At 53.7% G+C, this 21,919-nt stretch overlaps 1 protein-coding gene and 1 pseudogene across 7 annotated transcripts in view; both read right to left on the bottom strand.

Annotated features, from left to right (window-relative positions):
• Positions 1-6,919: 6,919 nt before the first annotated feature.
• LOC122910936 lies at positions 6,920-7,000 on the bottom strand (annotated as a pseudogene).
• A 5,338-nt stretch (positions 7,001-12,338) lies between these two features.
• TNK2 (tyrosine kinase non receptor 2) overlaps positions 12,339-21,919 on the bottom strand; it is a 46,412-nt gene continuing 36,831 nt past the window's right edge. For 4 of the 7 annotated variants that reach the window (XM_044252110.1, XM_044252111.1, XM_044252105.1 and 1 more), the window contains 7 exons: positions 18,296-18,490; positions 16,841-16,932; positions 16,234-16,278; positions 14,146-15,500; positions 13,937-14,050; positions 13,628-13,755; positions 12,339-13,159 (listed from right to left, as the gene is read on the bottom strand). In XM_044252110.1, coding sequence (XP_044108045.1) covers positions 13,153-13,159; positions 13,628-13,755; positions 13,937-14,050; positions 14,146-15,500; positions 16,234-16,278; positions 16,841-16,932; positions 18,296-18,490 — 1,936 coding nt within the window. In that variant the 3' untranslated portion in view covers positions 12,339-13,152. Of the gene's footprint in view, positions 13,160-13,623; positions 13,756-13,936; positions 14,051-14,145; positions 15,501-16,233; positions 16,279-16,840; positions 16,933-18,295; positions 18,491-21,919 lie in introns of those variants that run through there. The other 3 variants (XM_044252106.1, XM_044252107.1, XM_044252108.1) reach the window with 3 other exon arrangements.

The raw sequence follows: 21,919 nt of genomic DNA, 5'->3' as shown, positions 1-21,919 counted from the left end.
TTGTTTCCTTGGGGGAGGGGAGGATCGAGGTGGTAGACTGGGATAGATTTTATTACTGGCCCAGTCTCCTCTGCCCCTCCCTCCGGCACCCTCCTTGTGTGGAGCCCCGTGTTGCCAAGCTTGGCCATGCCACTTCCATTGGAGTGGAAGTGAAGTGTGTGCATTGTGAGGCAAAAAGTTCCTGAATTACTACCTTTGTGCTGTTTTCCAGCCCCCTCTGCAGTGAATATCTGGTATGTCCCAAGATAGGGGGTCCTATCAGCCTGGGCCCCACAATAAAGAGCAGAAAACAAACGCTGTTTCGGTGACGTGAAGGGCAGGCGGTGGCTCAGGAGTGTCTCTGCCTCAGCTCCAGTGGAAAACCTCTCCCAGGGTTCTGCTCTGACGGGCTGGATGATTTCTTGCCCAACCTTTCATTCGATCATTTATTTATTCATTCATTCAATTCTTACTAAGTGCCTGAACCCAAAAGTGCTAAAAAACAAAGATGATTGATTCAGTCCCTGCCCCCTTGTCCTAGCCATCAGGGGAAGAAGTTAACAGCTCTAAGAGAGAGGCACTAGTCACAGCTGGGGTGGGGAGCCGGGCGGGGGGGGGGGGGCGCGGGGGCGGTGGTTGAGTCAATGCAAACAATTTGACAAGAAAGTAATAGTAGGGACGCCTGGGTGGCGCAGTTGGTTGGACGACTGCCTTCGGCTCAGGGCGTGATCCTGGAGTCCCGGGATCGAGTCCCACATCAGGCTCCCAGCTCCATGGGGAGTCTGCTTCGCTCTCTGACCTTCTCCTCGCTCATGCTCTCTCTCACACTCTCTCTGTCTCAAATAAATAAATAAAATCTTTAAAAAAAAAAAAAAAAAAGAAAGTAATAGTAATATGATAAAGACCATTAAATCCCCCCAATCTCTTCCAATCCTGCCAGTGTCCCCCACAGACATGTTATATAGCTGTCACCAGCGTCGTAGGGTCATTTGAGGGTCATCCCTCACCGCTTCAGCAAAGCCCACCCACAGGTCAAAATGGATTCACAGGGTAGTCTGAGCCCCATGTTTACTGAAATGCCCCGGGACCTGGGCCAGGAAAGGGAGGTGCTCAGACCCTCACTGCGGGCGGGCCAAGAGCTAGCGGGGAGTCACACGCTCAGGAGATGGGGCATGACTGTGCAGCAGGATGACTATCCTGCCAATGAGTTTGGGAGCATAGGGGATGCTTCCTTTGGATGAAACTGGGGTACACATTGCTGGGTGAGCCAGAGGCCACCTTCTGGGGCTCTCGAGGCCCACTCTGAGCTTTCCCTCTGCAGCTTTCCCTCTAGCACCCAGGCCCTCATTGACTCATTTCTGGAAGAAATGTGCCCAAACTGGAGCCCAGGCAAGGAGCTAAAGAGAGGGTCTTGGGCAGGAGGCCCTTCCACAGCAACCCTTGATACCACTGGCCCCTCCATGGGGTGATCCCAGTTTCTGTCCTGAGTGTGGGTCCTCAAGGCTCATCTCCATCCCAAGGCCCCACGGACACCCAGGTAAGGGCCCAAGTGCGGGGACAGAACAGTTATCTTTGTCAATGAACATGTACACACTTTTCTGCATTTTTTGAGAGTCTAGGAGCTTGGATTTCCAGACCGGCTCCTCTATAGACCCCCTGCGGAATCAGGAACCATCAACCTCAGATAATTTTCTAACTCACTAATAAACAAAATTATTACAGTGGGTCTATTTCTATCATGTTTGATTTCCTTTGAGTACAAAAGTATACAATGGAACCGCTATCAATAGCTGAAAGGCAGATCCCTGTTCCATCTGAGATATGCTCTTTGAGACCCTGAAAAGTAAACAGTGGCAGGTGGACCCAGGAAGAAACCCAGACCTTGAAGGAACAGTGAACCAGCAGGGAAGCTTGCATTTTTTCTCCCTCTGGCATCTCCTAGCTTGGACTCAGAAACAGCTGAAAACTGGAATTGTTGCCTGGGGGCAGAGAGAAGGAATTCCAAAGAAGCTCCCTATTTCTGGTCCAAGGAACAGGAAAGGGACTCAAGCGTCTAAATGAGTGGAGGAAATCTACACTCGTGGTTCTATCCCTGCTCCCTGACCAACCTACACCAGCAGCGGCGGCAGCAGCCAGAGAGGCAAGCACAGCTCCAGGGGTGAGGTCCCTTGTCCCTGACCAGACAGCCTATCGTCTAGAAGGACGAGAAAAACCCCATTGCTTCCCCCCACCAGCACCGCTGTTCCCTCTTTGCTTGGTCCAAGTAGGATGTGTATGATAGAGCACACAAACTCAAGTCCTGGCTGTCACACCAGAGAATCAGAAAGAGGGGTCGTGGGGGAAAAAAAGGGCCAAGGAGGAACACCTGGGTGGCTCAGTTGGTTAAGGTCTGCCTTCAGCTCAGGTCATGATCCCAGGGTCCTGGGATCGAGTTCCGCATCGGGCTCTCTACTCGTTGGGGAGCCTGCTTCTCCCTCTGCCTCTGCAGCTCCCCCTGCTTATACTTGCACTCTCTCTGAATAAATAAAATCTTAAAAAGAAAAAAAAAGTGCCAAGGAGATTGTGAAGAGGAGGAACCTCAGGAAATCAACCCCATAAAGGTGTAGATGAATTAATTCCTGGGCTCATTCCCCAGCCACCCATGCATGGATCGGAACCTAACAAATGCCCCAAAGGCTCTGGGAACTAAACTCTGGGAGAGACTGCCACCTGGGGCCCAAACTGGCCACGTGATGCATACCTGGGCAGATGGGAAGGATGCTACCAAGCACTAGCAAAGATGACAGGCAAACTGGCACTGGAACCACAGCTCACAGAAGGCAAGTAGTAACTTGTAGTCTGAACCTAACTGGATCAATTACATGCTAGAACAAACAAAACAACGTTATCCGTAGGCTTTATAAGACCAGAGTCTTATAAGAGAATTTTCACAATGTCTGCATAACCAAAAACTACTCAGCGTACATCTCAAGGGGAAAAAAAGACAATCAGATGCCAATCCCAAGATGAGGCAAATGTTAGAATTATCTGGGAGGCTTTAAAGCAGCTATTTTAACCATGCTCCAAGAAGTAATAACAAACACTCTCGACCTGAATAAAAAGATCATTTCAGGGGCGCCTCGGTGGCTCAGTCAGTTGAGTCGCTGCCTTCAGGTCAGGTCATGATCTCAGGGTCCTGGGATCAAGTCCCGCATCAGGCTCCTTGCTCAGCAGGGAGCCTCCTTCTTTCTCCACCTCTGCCTGCCACTCTGCCTGCTTGTGTGCTCTCTCTCTCTCTCTCTCTCTCTGACAAATAAAATCTTTTAAAAAAAATTTTTTTAAAAAGATCACTTCAGGAAAGAAATAAAAAATTTAAAGAACCAAACGGAAATTACAGTAGTGAAAAATACAATTGCCAAAATTAAAAATTCACTGGATGGCACAGTATCAGAGTGGGCCACAAGCCATGGGCTCCACAGATTTGCAGACTAGGGTAGAGCCACAGAGGCCAGCTACAACCAAGTGGCTTTGATCCCAGAACCCTTGGTGCTGCAGCCATGGAGGCCTATGTGCGAATGCACCCAGTCCTCCCTGGCCCTGGGCACACCAGATCCCTGCTCAGAAGCCTGCTGGGCTGCCCTTCCAGCCTACCGTTTGGATTTGCTTTACCACCTCCTCTGTGAGCCCATCTCCCCATCCTGGTGTCAGCTCCCTAGGGGGGGTCCTGGTGGTTGTTCCCTCTCTTCATAATGCCCTACACACAGCAGAAGGCACCAAAAAAAAAAAAAAAAAAAAAAAAACGGGATCTGGCAGGCCAAGAACTCACCTCCAACTTGGCCTGTGGGGGAGAAACAATAGTTAGCAGGTAATAGGATCTCATGGCTGGAAACCCTGACACTTTGGCTCCCTCACAACTGATCAGCCCCATTTCTGCACTCCTGAGCTCTCTGTATTTAAGAGGAATCATATACATCAAAGCTTTTCAAAGTTTCACTAAGGATTTCATTTTTGCCAAAATTTAAGAAAAAATATGGGGCACCTGGGGGGCTCAGTTGTTAAGCAACTGCCTTCAGCTCTGGTCATGATCTTGGAGTCCCTGGATCAAGTCCCATATCGGGCTCTCTGCTCAGTGGGGAGTCTGTTTCTCTCTCTCTCTGACCCTCCCCCCTATCATGCTCTCTCTCTCATTCTCTCTCTCAAATAAACAAATATAATCTTAAGAAAGAAAAAGAAAAATATCATTAGGTATAGATGTGCTTAATCAATACCTTGCTAAAATAGCATGATGGGTAATTATTTTGTAAGGAATACACCAGATTAAATGCTAAGCACAGAAAGAAGTTGATTAAATAAAAGAAAAATGGGAACTACTTGTATGCCCAACCAAAGGGCAAAGACTGAGGATATTTAAGCAGATATATTCAGGGGACTATGTTTATGAAAGTACGAGGAAGTGAACACAGTGGGGGGTAGGGAGGAGACCAAATAGCAAGATGTTAAATGGTGGTTGTCAGACTACACATGAGCTAAAGACCTTATTTTCTCATGTTCCAGAAATTCTAAAATGAGAACGTTCTTTGGACAAAGAAGAAAGTGCTTTCTGGGGGAAGAATAAAACAAAACAAATCACTCTGTTTCTTTTGGTAGGGGGCATAGCTGGAACAATGGCTTGTCTGATGTCCAGCAAACACCATGCTTGGTAGCGCATTCACAGTTTGCTCCTGACCAAACCTCCGCATCTAGATCACTGTCAGGTCTAAGGTAAAGGCAGGCAATGTTGGTTGAATAAACGGATGGATGGCATATTTGGAAATACTTGATACTTGACTTTTTCTTAAAATACCTAGTAGAGACATAAAGGCGTTGAAAATAAGAATTATTCCAAATGGGAACTATGTAACTGAGACAAAGAAAAATAAAGGCACATGACACGAATCTCTTAGCGTCCTCACTTGTGGGTTAGGCTGTCGGGAAACATAGCGTGAGCATTAGGCAAGACACGGTGCTCATAACCCCAGGGCTCTGGGCAGCCAAACCACTTCTCCAAAACACAGGCCAGTCATGGATTTTCCGCAGCTCTGCCATCCCTCTCTGACCAGCTCTCCCTTACCTCTAAGGCCACAACCTTCCTGAGGTTCTAAGGGGAAGGAGGTAAGTGAGAAAGGGGGACAGCTGACAAGACAAGAAGAGGGAGAGTGGGGGACTTCCCCTGAGGCTGAATCCTTCAGGAGGATTCACGAGGTGCTCACTGCGTCCAAGGGCCTCTCTGGTGCTGGCAGGGAGGAAGGGACTGGGGAGCCAGTGATTTGCCACCATTGACAGGATGTCTTACATTAAATACAATGAATGTATTCTAAGTACCCGCTCACTCAGTTCCAACGGGAAGGAAGGGAGGAAGGAGAGAGGGAGGAAAGGAAGGAGGAAGGGAAAGGAGGAAGGAGGGAGGGGGAGGGATGGAGAGAGGAAAGGAAGGGAAGAAGGAAGAAATGGGAGGTAACAAGGGGAAGGAGGAAGGGATGGAGAGAACGGAGGGAGGAAGGGAAATGAACTAAAAATGCTACAAAAGCAAATAATACACTTTTTTGGAGCACATAAAGAGGAGTAAGATACAAGTCTGCTCTCTACAACTTAAACCCTAATCAGAGAGGCAAAACCATCCCCTGAGGCCACATTACCAACTTTTTTTCTGGGTGAGATCTCTCCTGCTTCCAGGCACCCCTGTCCAGCCACCATTTCCTACCACACAAGAGCTTCTGTGATTTCAGATCTTTGCTGCTTCGAACCTGCCCTTTTTTCTCATCCACCCACAGTCCAGAGCGCCTGATCTCCCTCCACGGAGACTCTGGGGTTGGAAAAGCAGTGCGGGGCAGCAGGCCTGTGCGCACACGCGGGAGGCAGCCTGGCCCCGAGGGGCTGGGACCGCCGTGGGGAAGGTGGCATTCCGAGAGGCTTGGAGACCATCAGCAGGAATGTAAGCAGTCCTTGGACAAGTGTAGAACCAGGCTCGATGGGGATGCCAAAAGACACTCTGCTCCTCCAAGAACAGGCTGAGAATACCCTCAAAAAAGAAACAGCCATGACAGAAGGTGCTTGTGGGAGAGCCAAGCAGAAGGGGCATGGAGGGAGAGCCAAGCCCACGTCCCATGCCTGGAGAGAGTAGAAAGGCAAAAGCAGTACTCAAGGCCAATGAAACCAGATGGTGGGAGATGAGGCCCTGGTCATGGTGTCTAGCAAAAGGGCTATTAGGACAGCAAAACCCAAGTAAGCCAATTAAGGAAATGGAAGACAAAAAAAAAAAAAAAAAAAAGAAAGAAATGGAAGACAAATGACCACAAGGACATGAAAGATGTTCCACATCACTAATCATTAGGGAAATGCAAATCAAAACCACAAGATACCACCTGATGCTCATTAGGGTGACTGCTAGTAAAAAAAAAAAAAAGCATGTTTTATGGTATGTGTATTTTACCACAATAAAAAAAAATGGAAAAAAAAAACTATAACAGGAAGCCATTTTACAGTAGAACGGGATACAGAAGTTTAAAAAAACACACTCTCATATCTCAGAAATAATCAGTTTTAATGTTAATTGAATATTAATCAATACTCTTTTAAGGATTCTTTGATTTGCTGTGTTGATTCCCATTCTGTGGATAAAATAGTTAATATTCAACCAATCCTCTATTACAAAACATGTTGATGGCTTCTAGTTGATTACTATTATGAATGCTTGGCAATTAAATTCCTTGCATACATTTTTTTTTAAAGATTTTATTTATTTATTTGACAGAGAGAGATCACAAGTAGGCAGAGAGGCAGGCAGAGAGAGAGGAAGGGAAGCAGGCTCCCTCCTGAGCAGAGAGCCCAATGCGGGACTCGATCCCAGGACCCCGAGATCATGACCCGAGCCGAAGGCAGCGGCTCAACCCACTGAGCCACCCAGGTGCCCCACCTTGCATACATTTTTAAGTGAATTATTTATTAGCAATAATCGCGCCTCGGATAAACCTCATTGGCTATGATACTGCCACTGCGCAAAGCTTAAGTGAATTATTTATTCAAAAAAGAGCAGTTAGGATGGGTGATGGGTCATGGGAGTGGGTGGGTGGGACAGAGCAGGAAGTACAGCTCTGGCCTGAGAGACCAGGGGCTCCTGGCAGCCAAGAGGGGTTACCCAAGGCCCAACAGCTCTCTGGGATTAGAGCAGAGCTGCCTTTAGTTCAAGGCTTTACACACTTGATCATCTCCATGACCCCCTGGAAATCTTGGTAGAAGATTCTAGTTCCGTAGGTCCAGGATGGGATTTGGCTTCTGCATTTCTGACAGGTTTCCAGGTGATGCTGCTGTGGCTGGACGTCATGCTACCCTTTTAGTAGGCCTCGGGATAAAAGGTGAACATGGGGGATGGGGCCTGTGACAAGGCTGGTGACAGGACTGGAGAGGTTTCTCTCAGGATTTGGTTCTGTGGTTTGTAAAACTCCACCCTGACTCTACCTCACAGAGACAGGAAAGAGAAAGGGGTTCTGAACACTCTGTGCCGGGGCCGCAAAGGGGGCAAGTCACTCATCCTGGGAAGCCTCCTGGTTGTGGCAGCGGGAACAGGAAACCCACAAAGGCAACTTCAGAGAAGACAGGGGCCCCAATGGGAATGTTCCCAGCTAGAGGACGCATGCATTTTTGCTTCTCTTTTTCTTGTGGAAAGGAACATTCACCATAACCCCTCCTATCCCATCATCACCTTCAACAGCTATCAACTTGTGGCCCATTTCCTCCAACTATCCAGACTATTCTCAACAGATCACTTCACTCAAAAATATTTTAAAACAAATCTCCAGAATATGAGTCCTCTCTTTACTAACTATATGCTTTGTTTTAATAAAGAAGAGAAAGCTTTCTCAAAAGCCATTTAGCAGTATTTGGTAAAATAATTTGTCACCAAATACAGGCGCGTGGGTGGCTCAGTGAGTTGAGTGACTGACTTGATTTCGGCTCAGGTTATCATCTCGGAGTCATGGGACTGAGCCCCACATCAGGATTCAGGCTCAGCGGGGAGTCTGCTTGAGGTTCTCTCCCTCCTCCCCTCTCCCAGCTCTCCAAAGCCCGCATACACTCTCTCTCTTTCAAATAAATAAGTAAATCTTTTAAAAGATCATTTGTTACAAAATAAAAATGTTAACAAAACAGTGGATTAAATTAACAAAATTTCTGCATTTCATTTCTACAGAATGAAAACCATGCAGTGTTTTAAGATTTGACATTTAATGACATTTGAGAGAATTAATTTCAAGATAGGAAAAAGTATCTTTGGTATAAAATATTAGGTAAAAAAGGGTTATAAAATAGTCAAAGCAGGGGGCACCCAGGTGGCTCAGTGGGTTAAGCCTCTGCCTTCAGCCCAGGCCATGATCTCGGGGTCCTGGGACGGAGTCCCGAATCGGGCTCTCTGCTCAGCAGGGAGCCTGCTTCCCTCCCCCTTCTCTGTCTGCCTCTCTGCCTACTTGGGATCTCTATCGGTCAAATAAGTAAAATCTTAAAAAAAAAAAAAAAAAATAGCCGAAGCAGGATGACCTTAATTTCTAACACTGTAACACACACAACATGTATGTGCACAGGAAACAAACTGGAAGAAAATATATCAAAGTTCTAGGTGGCTTTCAGGGTAATTTTAATTTTCTCACTGTGCTTTTCTGAGTGTTCAGTGACCAGTGAGAGTGTACGGCAATCATAAAAACGTTAACAAAAGATACAGTGGTGCCTAGGGTTTCCCAAAGGGTGCTGGTGTCATCCTAGGACTTGTCACTGGTGAGTGACTGCATGCACTCCTTTAGCCCACAGCATCCTCCCAGGCAGCCCCTGGTTTCTTTTCACTGGTCTTCAGAGCCTCCTACCCAGTCCGTTTTGCAGGCATTAGATCCTAGCTGGCCCCCATTTGGCTCCAGATGGTGGGAAAACCGGTTCCCTCCCCTCCCAGGTTCTCTGGGATGAGTCCTTTAAGCACCAATGGGCCCGGGCCAGCAGCTTTTGGATTTAATGGATTGATTGGGCAATGACTTTACACAATCTTATCTCTTTGCAATCTGAAATTAAATCAGACTGCAAAGTCTTATTTGGCCAATAGGTGGTGCTGTGCAACACAAAAGCACTTAGTGCCCTGCGGTTCTGAAGACAGATTTCAGGGAACCTTGTAATAATTGCTGGAGAGGGCGAGCTAACATAACATAGCTACTTAAGGGCTTGCAGACAAACTTAGCACCTGCCACTATCCCTACCATCATCACACAGGAATAGCCATTTCAATATAAATGTAGGAAGACAGAAATCTCAGGATAAAGGCAGTTCTTGAACGTGAATACATTTTAAGAAAAACTCCGTTGTATGATTCTTATTCTTGTCATTTCAACTCAGACCAATGAAAACTTGACCCTAGACCAGCACTGATGCTGAACTGGCCTTTGGGAATCCCTGCTCTAGCCAAGGATTCCAGGAGTTGAAGGTCCCTCTATTCCCCGACGTCAAATTTCCATAAAAATCAATTTGCTTCAAATTAAGAACACCTTTATGTTCCCAGCGTGCAGTGAGACATATCTACTAGACCTTTCCTCCACTCGTGGTTAAAGTGGAGCAGTGAGCCACTTTTAAGCAGAGCTATCTCTTAAAGACACAGGTTGGGAATGCCCAGGTGGCTCAGTCAGTTAAGCGTCTGCCTTTGGCTCAGGTCATGATCCCAGGGTCCTGGAATCGAGTCCCGAATCAGTCTCCCTGCTCAGTGGGAAGCCTGCTTCTCCCTCTGCCTGCTGCTTCCCCTGCTTGTGCACGCTCTCTCTCTGACAAATAAATATTAAAAACAAAAACAAAACACCACACAGGTTGATCACACCGTTCCTCTGCTGTCGAAAGGACTCAGGATATCACACCAGCAGCTTCATGATCGAGGCCTGCCTCACTCACCAGGATCAGAATCGAACAAGAGCCACCTCCGGCTCATCCCAAAAACACAACAGAAGGATGGCTTCCAGCCTTACCAACTTCAGCACTTAAACCCAGTCTGTTCCCTCCAGCTGCAATGTTGACATGTCCCTCACCTTCCCGATACCTGCCTATTTTTTTTCCAGCAAGTCAGCACAATGTCACCTCCTCCAGGAAGCCACCTCCTCTGCTCCCAAGGCACCTGGCACATAATGATCTGAGAGTACCTGTCACCTGGTTAGAATGGTGGCGTCCCCTGGGCACTGTCTGTTCAGCTTGTGTTCCCTCCTCAGGACTTGACTCAGTAAGATACCCAGTGAATCCTTGCTGATTCTTTGATTCTCCTTGTTGGCAAACAAGCCCGGGTCAACTTTTTCAAAAGCCTCCCTTAAGATCTTTTCAGTAAACCCAGGAGATGCTGGCAAAAGCTGGCAGGCTGGTTGGAGTGAAAGAAACAGCAGGAAGCCCTGGGACTTAGGGAACGGGGGATCTGGCAAAAGTACATTTGGTTTCCTGATACACTGAGTAGCCCCCGATCCTTTGGAGTCACCCTTGCAAAATATCTTTCTGAAATGTACTAGCTCTGCAGTTGCTTACCAAGAAACAACATTTCAAAAAATGAAGTTGAAAATGTCTATGAGTGACAAAAAGGAATGACTCTGTAGCAAAAGAACAAATTATTTTTCAAAAACAAAATGATATTAAGGGAAATGGGAAGAGAAGACAAGTGTGTGTACACCAGAGTTGTGGTCCGTGAGTAATGAGAAACAGCAGAAACATGAAGAAATAAAACGTACAATGATTACAGTTTACTGGGTACTTGTCATGGTCCACACACTAAGCGAAATACTTGATCTGTGCAACCATTCTAAAAAGCAGGGATGACTGTCCCTGGGGTTATAGGCTTGGAAAGGTTAAGTAACTTTTCCAAGATCAGACAACTGGAATGGAATCTGGATCTAACAGCAAAGCCCCAAATTAACTTAATATTAACTTCTTCTCTTTGGTGATACATTGTGACCAAATATTTTTAGGGGTGCCTGGGTGGCTTATTCAGTCGAGCATCTGACCTGGGCTCAGCTCATGATCCCCGGGTCCTGGGAGCCCCCCATCAGGCTCCCACTCAGCAGGGAGTCTGCTTCTCCCTCTCCCACTCCCAACTTGTGCTCACACACTCACACGTTCTCTAATAAAATCTTTAAAAATAAGCATTTTTTTAATCGCAGTTAAATATAATTGAATTCTTGACTTAGCACACAGGGTACGCTAAACACGTCTCCATCTGAAGGCTCCAGACCTCCCAGGCCTGAGGGCCCACGGCGCAGGCCAGCCTGGAGCAGCAGATTCACAGACAGCCCCCAGACCATCCTAAGTGGTCTTTGTGTTTTTAACAAATCTAAACCATCAGCTTCCTCTCCATGATTTAGCTCTCATCCTGCTCAGAGGCATGGTTAAGCCCAAAGGGCTAATTCCCTTGATCCAGTCATTTTCTAAGAACCACTAACAGACTAATCATTTACCTTTTAAATGGGTCAAGGGTATTAATAGGTGGCTCACAGAAAAGGAAATACAAATGGCCCAAATAATTTTTTGTGTGTATGCCCTCATTAGAGAAATGCAAATTAAAGCTAGGGAGACCTGTCTCTCCAGCAAAAATCAGAAAGCTCAGTAACACATGGAAAGCTCTCCTGCGCTAGTGGCCGTGGCTGCCGGAACCACCTCCCCCATGGACAGCCATTCAGCAAGACTCATCATGAAAGCACATACTCTGACCGTGGAGCTCTGCACCTGGGATCATATCTTTCAGACTGACTCGTAAGTGAAAATTAATCTGCATGTGCCATTTTACTGCAACAATGGTTGTGAGGCCTTGTTAAACAGACCATGGTACAGCCATGGAACCCCAAACAAGAAGGGGGATGCTCGTTCAGTATGGCTATGAACTCCTCAAAATACTGTAGTGGAAAAGACTCTGATGCTGGAAGGCAGCCTCTGGCGGCGGGGGTGGGGAGGATGCAGCTGGGGTGGGAGATTTCACTAGAGACTCCATACCTTCTGAACTTTAAACCACATGAAATACTCAGAAAAACGAAATTAAAACTCCTATTGAAGCTTTCCTTGTTACAGAAGTTTCTGGTTTTGCGCCAGCTCTCCCCTGCAGTATACCCTGCCTCCTGGGAACTCTAGAGCAAGAACGGAGGGACTGTAAGTACAGGTCTGCATCATGGAGGCTCTGCCCCTCTGCCAGCCCTGAAGGGGAGGGAGCCGGAAGGGTGTCCCGGGCCGCACTTCCTCCCTCTCTCGGTCCACAGGTGGCGCCACAGGGCCTGCTGCCTGGACAGATGGTGGCCTGGGAAGCCCTGGGGCCTTGGGCTGCTGACCAAGAGGCAAAGAAATAGGCAGGCACAAGTAAGTTAACATAAAATAGAAACTAGCTTTATTTATCTGGAAGAAGCAGGGATCCATAGCTGGGGCAGCAACTCTGGCGGCAGAGGCTGGCAGGAAAACGGAACAGCATAGGGGAGGAGCTGGGTCAGAGAGGAAGCTCTGGTGTCCCTCCAGGGCAGCTGCCCCCTTGGTCTCCTTCCAACCCTGGGGCCTTGGGCCCTGGTCCCTGCCAGAGAACAATCTGGCACCCCTGCTCTGCTTCCTGAGCCACTTAGGGCTATTTCCAGGCACAAGATCCTAAGACCAGCCAAGTCCCATAACATATCCATGGCGAAGCCACAAGTCACATTCTCTCCGACACCCCCAAGAGCCCACCAGGGGATCCCTGGAGAAGGGCCCTGCCCTGCAGAGGGCCTGTGGGTGCTGGTCCCCTTTTCTGTGTGGTCAACACATACTCCTTGCACGGGTGCAGCCTGGCTTCCCGGTCAGCAGAGCCTGGGGACACGCTCCGGCCACAGGCCCCACAACCAGGGCTGGAGCCAGAGGCAGGTTGGCTGCAGGGCATGCTGAGGCCACCACCAGGCCTGCCTTCACAGGGCTTCTTCCCGCCCCTTGGCTGAGGGCACCAGGGGCTGATCCAAAGTTGTAGGGACAGCACTGGGTGAGGGAGGGATGGCAAGGCGGGGCTCCCAGTCTCCCGCAGACTTGGCCTTGCCCTGCCGCTAGGAGCAGCGAGTGGCAGCAGGTCCTCCAGGCCCGGGCAGGGTCTCTCCCCACCCTTGTCAGATGGACAGGCTCAAGTGATTCCATCAGGGCAGACCCTCTGGCTCTCCCGACATCTCAGCGCCTGAAGGGTGGGAAACAACCAGAAATAGCCTCTATCAACAGAGGGGTGGATGCAACAGAGCAGGGAAGGTCCAACGTGGGTGGGCACGAGAAGGCCTCTTGGTGCTAGGCTCATCAGTTGCAAAGTCAGCAGTAATTTTGGAATTTATCATCCTGGGATGCTTTTTATCTTTAATAATGATGATAATAATAAAGAGAACAACAGTATTGTTTATTAGCCAATCAGAGGGCGACAGGCACAGTAAACAAGCCCCACGAGAGAGGCTCCAGTTCCCTCTTACTCTTTAGTTCATTTGAACCAAGGGGCTATGGTCTACAGGCACTCAGGAGAAACGGCTCTCCCCCAGAGCTGTTCCTGTCCTGGCTCGGGGCTGTGGCCCGCCTCCGAGTGTGTGGCCCACGAGGGGCCAGGCTGTCCGCTGGCGCGGTGCCTGCTGGGGCCCGGTTTCCCAGGCCGGGGCTCACTCACTTGTGGTGGGCAGGGCCGCAGGAGCCCAGAAGGCGGCAGCCGGCCTGCTCCAGGCTCCAGTCGCACATCTCCAGCACTTTGTGGCACTCACTCCGCGGCCGCAGACCCAACCCAAAGAGCTGCTCCACCTGAGGGAGCAGAGGGTGTTGCCATGGGACACACGGGGGCTGAAGGGCGGCTCCGGGGAGGCCAGGGTGGGGGCAAAGGAGAGCCAGAGGCAGGCTGGTGGGGAGGGGCAGGGGAAGGCGAGTGCAGCAGAACCAGTCCTCAGGGTCCCTGAAAGCCAGAGTGGGCGGGAGGTGGCGGTACCTTCAGATACTGGGCAGCCCGCTGCACGCTCCAGCTGTGGCTCTGCAGGGCCGCCTGGCACTCCTCTGTGGTCACCCCATGCACCATGGCCTGCAGCTGGGCACACCCACCCACCTACCCGTCAGCTCCACTTGGGCCCATTCCTCTGGGGCCCTGGGGCCCCTGCCCGCCCCCTGCCTCCCACCCCAGCACCCGGGCCCGGCACTCACCATCTGGATCTTGTCTGCCGGCCGTCCAGCCTCTGGCCCATCCCCAGGGCAGCCTCTCTGTGGCAGCCGAGCCGTGGCCCTCAGGGCTGGTGGCCGGGCCCCTGGGTTACTGTTGTTGGTGGAGAAGTTGGCCTTGGGGTCTGGGGCGGCCTGGGGCATTGGTCGAACAGTGGCCGTGGGGGCGGCAGGGGCTGGGGTGCTGGGCGGGGGCAGCAGCAGAGGCACAGGCAGAGGGGCCGGCTCTTCAGGGCTCTGGGCCTCCCGCAGGAAGCGTTGATAGCGTTCTAGGTAGGGTGGGCGCTCCGGCAGCAGGTAGTAGTGGGTGCTGCTGACCTTCTTGCCATCGCGGACAATGGGGAGAATGCAGGGGCCCGCCCGTGGGCCAGGCGCCTGGATCACTTGGGGCGTGGCATACTTGGGGTCAGAGGCGAAGCTCTGGGTGGTGGGCATGGTCTTCCCCGGTGAGCTGGAGAGCCGAGCTGGCAGCGGGGAGCTTCCAGGTGGTACCAGTGGGCTAGGGGTCCTCGAGCCTTGAGGGGACAGGGGTTCCCGGGGAGGCACCCGGGGAGGGGAGGCAGGTCCGGGCCACCGCCCTAGCTCCTCCTCACTCAAGGGGGCTGGAGAGAGCTCGCCCCGTGGGCGAGTGGGCCTTGGGGGTATGGGCACGCGGGGGGGCACCTGGGGCTTGTCCTCACCCGCTGGGGCCGGGCCAGGAGAAGGGCCCAGGGAGGCCGCTGGGACCTGCAGCTGCCGCATGCACTCCTGCTGCAGCGCCTGGAAGATCTGTGCGGTCTGGGCAGAGCTGGGCGGCTTGACCCCCGCCTGGGGCGGGAGGAACAGATTGTCCTCCAGGGGAGGGAGCAGAGGTGCCTGCTCAGGCACAAAGGCGTAGTTGGTCTCTCCTTGGCTGGGCCCCGCACAGACCCCTGCACCCACAAGGGTGCTATTGATGGAGCAGACCTCAAAGTCATCCTCATCCTGGGCCACATCGTCGTAGGCAGGAGGTGGGGGCAGCGGGCGCGCATCCCAGTCCACCACGGGCGTGGGGTGCAGCGGCCGGGGCAGGGCCCGTGTGGGGCTCTGTGGCGGGGTCTTGTCCAGCAAGGAGCAGGCGTCCATGGCCAGCTGCGCCAGTGAGGGTGCACAGGGCCGCGGGGCAGGCACGACAGGCTCCTCGCCAAAGTCAATGAGTGTGACCTCACCCCCGCTGCCTCGGGCCGCCTTGGTGCCCGGTACCCGAGCCGAGGGCTTTGCGAGCCACAGCCCACGGGTCAGGGCTGGTTTCCGAAGGCCCAGCCTCTTGAAGTCGCTGGACAGGGGGTCCTGATCCTCACTCACGGGGTCGTAGGTTGGCTCTAGGATAGAAAGGGAGACCCCGCCAGGAAGGCAGTGTCAGACAGGGGGACAGGGGAAGAAAGGCAAGTATCATTTGCAACTCCCCACTCCCACTGCCCCCAGAGGTTAGCCCTCGGCTGCCAAAATTCTCAGTGCACACCAACCCTATTCAAACAGGAGCACAGAAACTGCTCTGGACACTGCCAGCTCTCCAGGGGGCTGACGCGACCCTGCCTCCATCTCGGCTAGAGCAAGCAACACCCTGCAGCAGCCTGACACCCCAACACACAAGACCCCCCAAATACCCCAGGCTCCTGGGCCCCGTCAGTCCCTGCTTAGCCCCACCCCGTTTCGGCACACCATTAGTGCGGAATGGAGGCTACAGGCAATCACCCACCACCCAGGGCAGCTGGCACTGTTCTTGGAGAGCACGGAGCTCCTGACCAAACACCACAAAAGCCCAGATGAAGTCGCCACTGCAGGTCCCAAAGGGAGTGGGGCAAGGCCAGCTGATGGGGGAACAGGTGGGCACCAGGACCACACACCTGCTCCAGAAACCCAAGCTTTTAGGGGTCGGGGGAGAGGCAGGCATGCTGGGCTAGGTCAGCGGCAAAAGCTCACAGCACACACCCCACACCCCCTCCCACCCAGCCAGCCCACTGGGGCTCTGTACCTTCCAGAAGGAGAGGAGGAATGAGAGGAGAGAGGGGGGACGGGGGCAGGGGCCAAGGCACCGAGAGCAGCCCCACTTACTCTGAGCGAAGATGGCAGGCTGAGGTGGGCGAGGCGGAGGCTGCCCTGCAAGAAAGGCCGTGTGGAGAGCAGAGGGGCGGAGCGGGACAGACGGAGGGTGGGGAGGGAAGAGGGCCAGACGGGAGGGCAGAGCGTGGATAGAGACAGAGAGAGAGCAGTGAGTAGAGGCGCATGAACGTACAAACCCAACAGCAATGGGAAGCAGTGGGGCGGCAGGATGGGGGGAACCGTGTTCCGGAACGACAGGCACAGGATCCGGGAGATGGATGAGGCTCCTGGCCAGCATGAAGCCTGTGGGGTGGTTTTGGCTCGGGAGAGGACAGCAGGATTAGGGGGAGTGAGGAAAGCCAGGATCTGAGCACAGCGGGGAGGAGGGCGGAGGGAAGCTGAGGTGGGCAGGCCAGTACAGGACTGGCCTTGGGTGCCCACCTCGGCGGATACAGCTGCCTCTCATCTTCCACCCCACGACCAGCGGGAGCCAGGGCTCAGCTGTCCCCAGCAGCCCTGACCCAACTGTCCCAGAGCCAGAGCAACCGGCTCAGCGTGCCCCGTGAGGACAGTACCTCTTCCCGGGCAGCTGATGAACTTGGGGGGGCTGGGTTCTTACTTTTCACCCTTCCTAGATGTTGGGTGGGTCGGGAAGTGCTCAGTTCCACACTCAGCAGGTCAGGAGGGTCCATGGGGTTTCCCAGGTATAGTCTGTGGGGAGACAACCGAGTCAGAGGAGGGAAGCAGGGGAAAGGCTGTGCAGTGGCGACCGTGGAGAAACCTCAGGTGGAGACTAAGACCCTGGGCACGTGCCGGGAACCATCCTGTCCAACCCCTGCACAGACTGGGCCGGGAGCACAGGACTTCCAACTCCTTGCAGTTCCCCACAAACTGTACCCCAGGGACAGGGGTCACAGAGAGATGGCAGGGCAAAAGTCCTGAGTGCAGGCTGAAAGGCTTGGGCTGAAGGGACTCTAAGAATACCCTCCAGGAGCAGAGCTGCTGTCTGCAATGGCTAGGGCACCCCACCCACACTTGTCAGCCACCTGCCGGCCCTCTTGGGAGCACCCAGCCACACGACCCTGGCAGGGTGGGTAGGAGGTACACTCTTGCCCCACGGCCAGGTGGAGGAGGGGCTGGGCTGTCTGGCCCGCTCCCGATTCACCCTCTCCAGCCCTGTGCTGATTGTCAGGCCCTGGGACTTAGTCACTGGGCTGATTAAAGCCCGGAGGAATGGGGCTGGGCCGGCCACAGCACGCCATGAGCAGGGCAGAGGGCGCCGGGCCTCCTTTCGGAGGGCGTCTCCACACCTCGCCCCAATTCCCTCAGGCCCGAGCCTGGCTCTTGGGAGGCGAGCGACACCAGCTGCTCTGCAGGGCTTCGCTTCTGGTGTGTGAGGGCAAGGGGAGGAAGGCCTGCTTCACGGGCCTCTCAGGGCAGAGCCGAACGTCAGGAGAAGTCAGAGGAGAAAGGGCTGCCTGGAAGCCCCCTGGGGCCAGCGGAGAGAGGAGCTGCCAGGCAGTGCCCTGGGGCAGGGCACTCAGGAAATGACTAATTCTTCTCCGTGTCCTCCCCAGATGCCCCCCAATGACCTCATCCTTTTGCTTAAAGGGGACTGACCCCCCACACCAGGTACAGAGTTGGCAGGCAGGTTGGGGTGCTGCCTAACCTTCCAACTGGCATCTCCCCACAGGGAGCTCTTTCTCTGTGCCCCCGAGTCTGGGAACACGAGCTCACTTGACCACTGGGCCCACAGGCTCAGTCTCCAGGACTCTAGCAGCACAAGAAGGGAAGCTTCTACATAAACACTAGGGAGCATCATAGCTTCCCTGCTGAGTTCCTTCCAAAAGCTGTTCCCAGTCCCTTATCCCAAGGTCAGTGCACCAGGGGTGGGGGATTCCACCCAACAGAAGTGTGTCTCCAGCCCAAGCTCCTAACCCCGGTTCTGCCTGCAGGGAACAGCTTCTGGGCAGTAAGAGACCCTCTGCCTCACGGCTGTGACAAGGACCTCGGAAGCCAGCAAGAGCCTATGACTCCAGAGCCACAGGTGATCCCCACCCCCAATCGCACTCACTCATCGATCTTGTCGGGGAAGCCCCAGCAGTGGCGGGGGTCGCTGTCGCCATGTCCTGTGTGGATGAAGCTATTCTGCAGGGGTTGACTGATGTCCTGGGCCGACAGGCCAGCCACGGAGGTCACCACATTGCGCGGGAAGGGCCCTACACACAGCGTCCGTGTGTTCTGCCCACGCCACCAGTAATTCTCAGCCCTGCTCAACAGAGATGACATGGTGAACCCCAGGGCATGGGGGCAGGGAGGGGGACACTTCCCATACCAAGCTCTCTAGCCGTGCTATCTGAACAGCTGGGCAGAAGGGCCCCGAGAGTTACAACCTTGAGCCCAGTGGGGTCTGCTATCAGCCCCAAGACCAGTCACTCCTCTGGTACAGGGCCCAGCTGTTTGCACACACTTTACCCCAAGATACCTAGGTGGGTCAGACAGCTCTTCCTACAGTTTACAAATAAGGAAACAGGTTCAAACAAGTGACAGGACTTGCCTACAGTTCCCAGAAAGATCACAGCAGACCCAGGATTCAAATTCAGTTGTTAGTCTGCAAGCCAGCACACTTCCTACAAAGCTGCCTCACCTCCTTCCTCCCGGCAAGGCCTGAACCCCCACCCTCTGGCCACCGGACCTTACTCTTCAGCCCAGTTTCCCGGCATCCTGAGCTGCAAGGTCCAAAGGAGCACCATGGTCTCAGCACTCAGCTTGGAACCAAGCCCTCCAACCACACTCTATTTCCGGCACGCAGCCCCTCATGCACCTGGAAGCCCTCAAAGCAATCCACGCCGTCCCATTACCAGTTCTGCATGTCCAGTGCCTTCTGCAACTTCTCGGCAGGGCTGTGGGACCCTCGCCTTAACCCCAGCCATCTCCTGGGGAACACCACTCTTGTCTTAAATACAGGGTCTAGAAAGGGACCCAGCGTCCCAGTGTAGCTGGACTGTGGGACCCAGCTCCTCATTCTGACCTCTGCTGACGCAGCCTAAGCCCGGGCCTGGGGTGGGGGTCGGGCCAGGAGGGGGCCCTCCTGGACACTTCGAATGGCAGGCTGCAGCTCCCTTATCTGCCGCTGGGCTCATTACACCTGACGACGTGGGCAGAATCCAAGCTAAGGCAGGAGAAGGACAGCCTCATGCTGCTGTGCACCACGTGTGCATACCCAGTCAACCCCCACCTGCAAGGCCAGGAGCGTAAAGGTCTCCTCCAAACTGGACCGAGGGGGGATGGAGGCTGAGCTCCTGGAGCCTCCTCTAGAAGGTAACGTGGCCCCCTGGGAGCAGCATGACCTCAAACCGCCAGCTCTAGAGGTCACAGGTCAAGTCCCAAGAGTCCAGCAGTTCTCGGGAAGCCAAGAGGTGGGGCAGGGGAGGGCTGGGAAGCCAGCCTCCTTCTAAACAGGACCGCAGACCAGCCCACCACCAGACACAGCAACCCTGTGATTACACCCGGCCCTGGGGTGGCAAGGGCAGGAGAGGAAGGAAGAAGAGAGGACAACACCCAGGAAGGGACAAAGGGACAAAGCCATCAAAATATAGCAGGGCCCTTCCAAGAAGAGAAACGCCCCCCCACCCAGCACCGCAGCTCCCCGGGCGGGGAGAGGGGTGGTGGCGGCTGGCAGGCTGAGGTTGACATCTGCCCATGAAGCAGGGTGAAGAGGGACGTCTGCCACCAGGGAACTCTGCTGCTGGTCTCCCCTCCCCTCTGTGCCCACTGGTGCCCTGGGTTCTGCAGGCCTCTCCACAAACTTCTCGGACACCCAACCAGGCTGGACAATGGACTCTGCTCTCCACGCCTCTTCAGAGGTGCATATTAACCTGGGTGAGAGAGGCGGCTGAGGCAGAAACACAGTCCCGTGGAGAACCGAATGAATCACGTCCAAGGCCAGGTCTGCCCTGTGGAAAGGTCTGCCCTGTGCCCTATGCCCTCCCTGTGGACCCTGAGCAAGGTGAGATTGCCAGGAGGTCCCTCCCTCCACCCCCTGCCTCTTGCCAGCACAGCTGAAGTCCTGACACAGGGGTTCCTCTGGACCCACTTAGGAGAGTGACAGATGCCAGCCCCCTCCTCTTACTGTGGGTATGGCCGAGCAAGAGTGCTGGGCCCGCTGAGAGTCCTGATATCAGTGACAACAGTTCCCACACTCTGCTCCCCGGGGAGGGGAGTTGGGGGTGCAAAGCACGCTTAGGAAAAAGACACTCTGGGAGTCACATCCCAAGCACATTCAGCAGCGGCACCCTCCCAACAAGACGTAACTCTTGAGATGGCCGATGCTCTCCTGCGCTGCCCACCGACCCCCTCCGAGGTTTGGTGGGACCCAGCGGCTCACACAGGGAGGTCACCCATCCCACCAGGCCTGCACTGGCCACATCCACGCTCCCTCCCCCCATCCCCCCACCCCCGCCCCACAAATGGGCCAGAGTCTCCACAGCAATGGGAGGGGTCAGGCCCACTGTGGGCAGACACTGCCGCGAAGACAGAAGTCCCCGGGGAAAGAGACCAGGGCCCAGCACCTCTGGCACAAACAAATGTTCTGTCTCCTGCTGCCTGTTGGCGTCCAGGGACAGGCAAGAAGTTGAGTGGCACCTGGGAAACCTAGGTCTGAACTGAGAACTGCCTAAGGCTGCCCCTGCTTCTACTTGGGACCAGCTTCTGGAAATCTCAGCCCCCACCCAGTCCTGGCCCAAGGTAGTCCAGCCCAGAAACAGCTGATAATTGTTGCTTAAATATTCTGCTCAAAACACAGCCCCACTCACTTCTGAGTGACCCAGGCATCCCTGGTGTTGGACCACCCAGGCCCCGGGTTCCCCCTCAACCTACCCCTGGAAGCAGAGGCTCCAAGGACCAGGCCAGGCCAAGGCCCTGAAAATAGATTTCCACACCTGTCTCCCTTCTCTAGTTCTATAAAAACAGAACACGGAAGTGCTACAGCCATCCCAGCTTCCAAACAAGATTCCCCTGGAAAAGACCCGCCCGTCATCTGTCCCTCCATCTAGACAGCACCTCACAAGTTTGACAGAGCATCTCCTGCCTCTCTGCCCACTGTCCTCTCCTGCCCACTGCCTGGCACCCCAAGAAGCCCCGAGCTATGGACAAGGGGATCCCAGACTCGGCACTGCTTCCGCAAGGGGAACCCATGGTTGCCAGAGAAACAGACACAGAGCTGCGAGCCAGGCTAAGAGACGGGAAAGCAGAGAACCAGAGAACCATGCGTACAAGTCCAGACCCTCCACCCAGAGACGTGGAGACAGAGTCAGCCAAACAAACACAGAGACATCTGGGCACCAAGAAAACAAGGGGCCAGAGTGAAAGCACACAGACCCACCCCCAAAGCCTGGCCAGCTGCCCCTCACCTCCCACCTCCTGAGCAGCTCCAGGAACCATGTGTAGGCACCGTGGTCCAAGTCGGTGCGGGCCGTGGAGGAGGAGCCCAGGGAGCTCACACCGGCAGGCAGCTGCAGAGCCCGCCCGCAGCTGGGGCCAACCAAGGCCTGGGACGCAAGGGTGGGGCAGGGCACAACCTCGGTGCCTCCCAAAAGGAGTGGCTCCCCCGGGGCCCCGCCTGCTGCCCGCCTCGCTCTGGTGGAAACCCAGGCCACCAGCTTCTGAGACACACACTCCAGAACACAAGCAGCAATTG

This window comes from Neovison vison, chromosome 6, assembly GCF_020171115.1.
Source record: "Neovison vison isolate M4711 chromosome 6, ASM_NN_V1, whole genome shotgun sequence".
In the NCBI taxonomy this organism is placed as follows: Eukaryota; Metazoa; Chordata; class Mammalia; order Carnivora; family Mustelidae; genus Neogale; species Neogale vison.
Note: the sequence above shows the minus strand (reverse complement) of the source record. Positions and strands in the feature narration are given on the sequence as shown.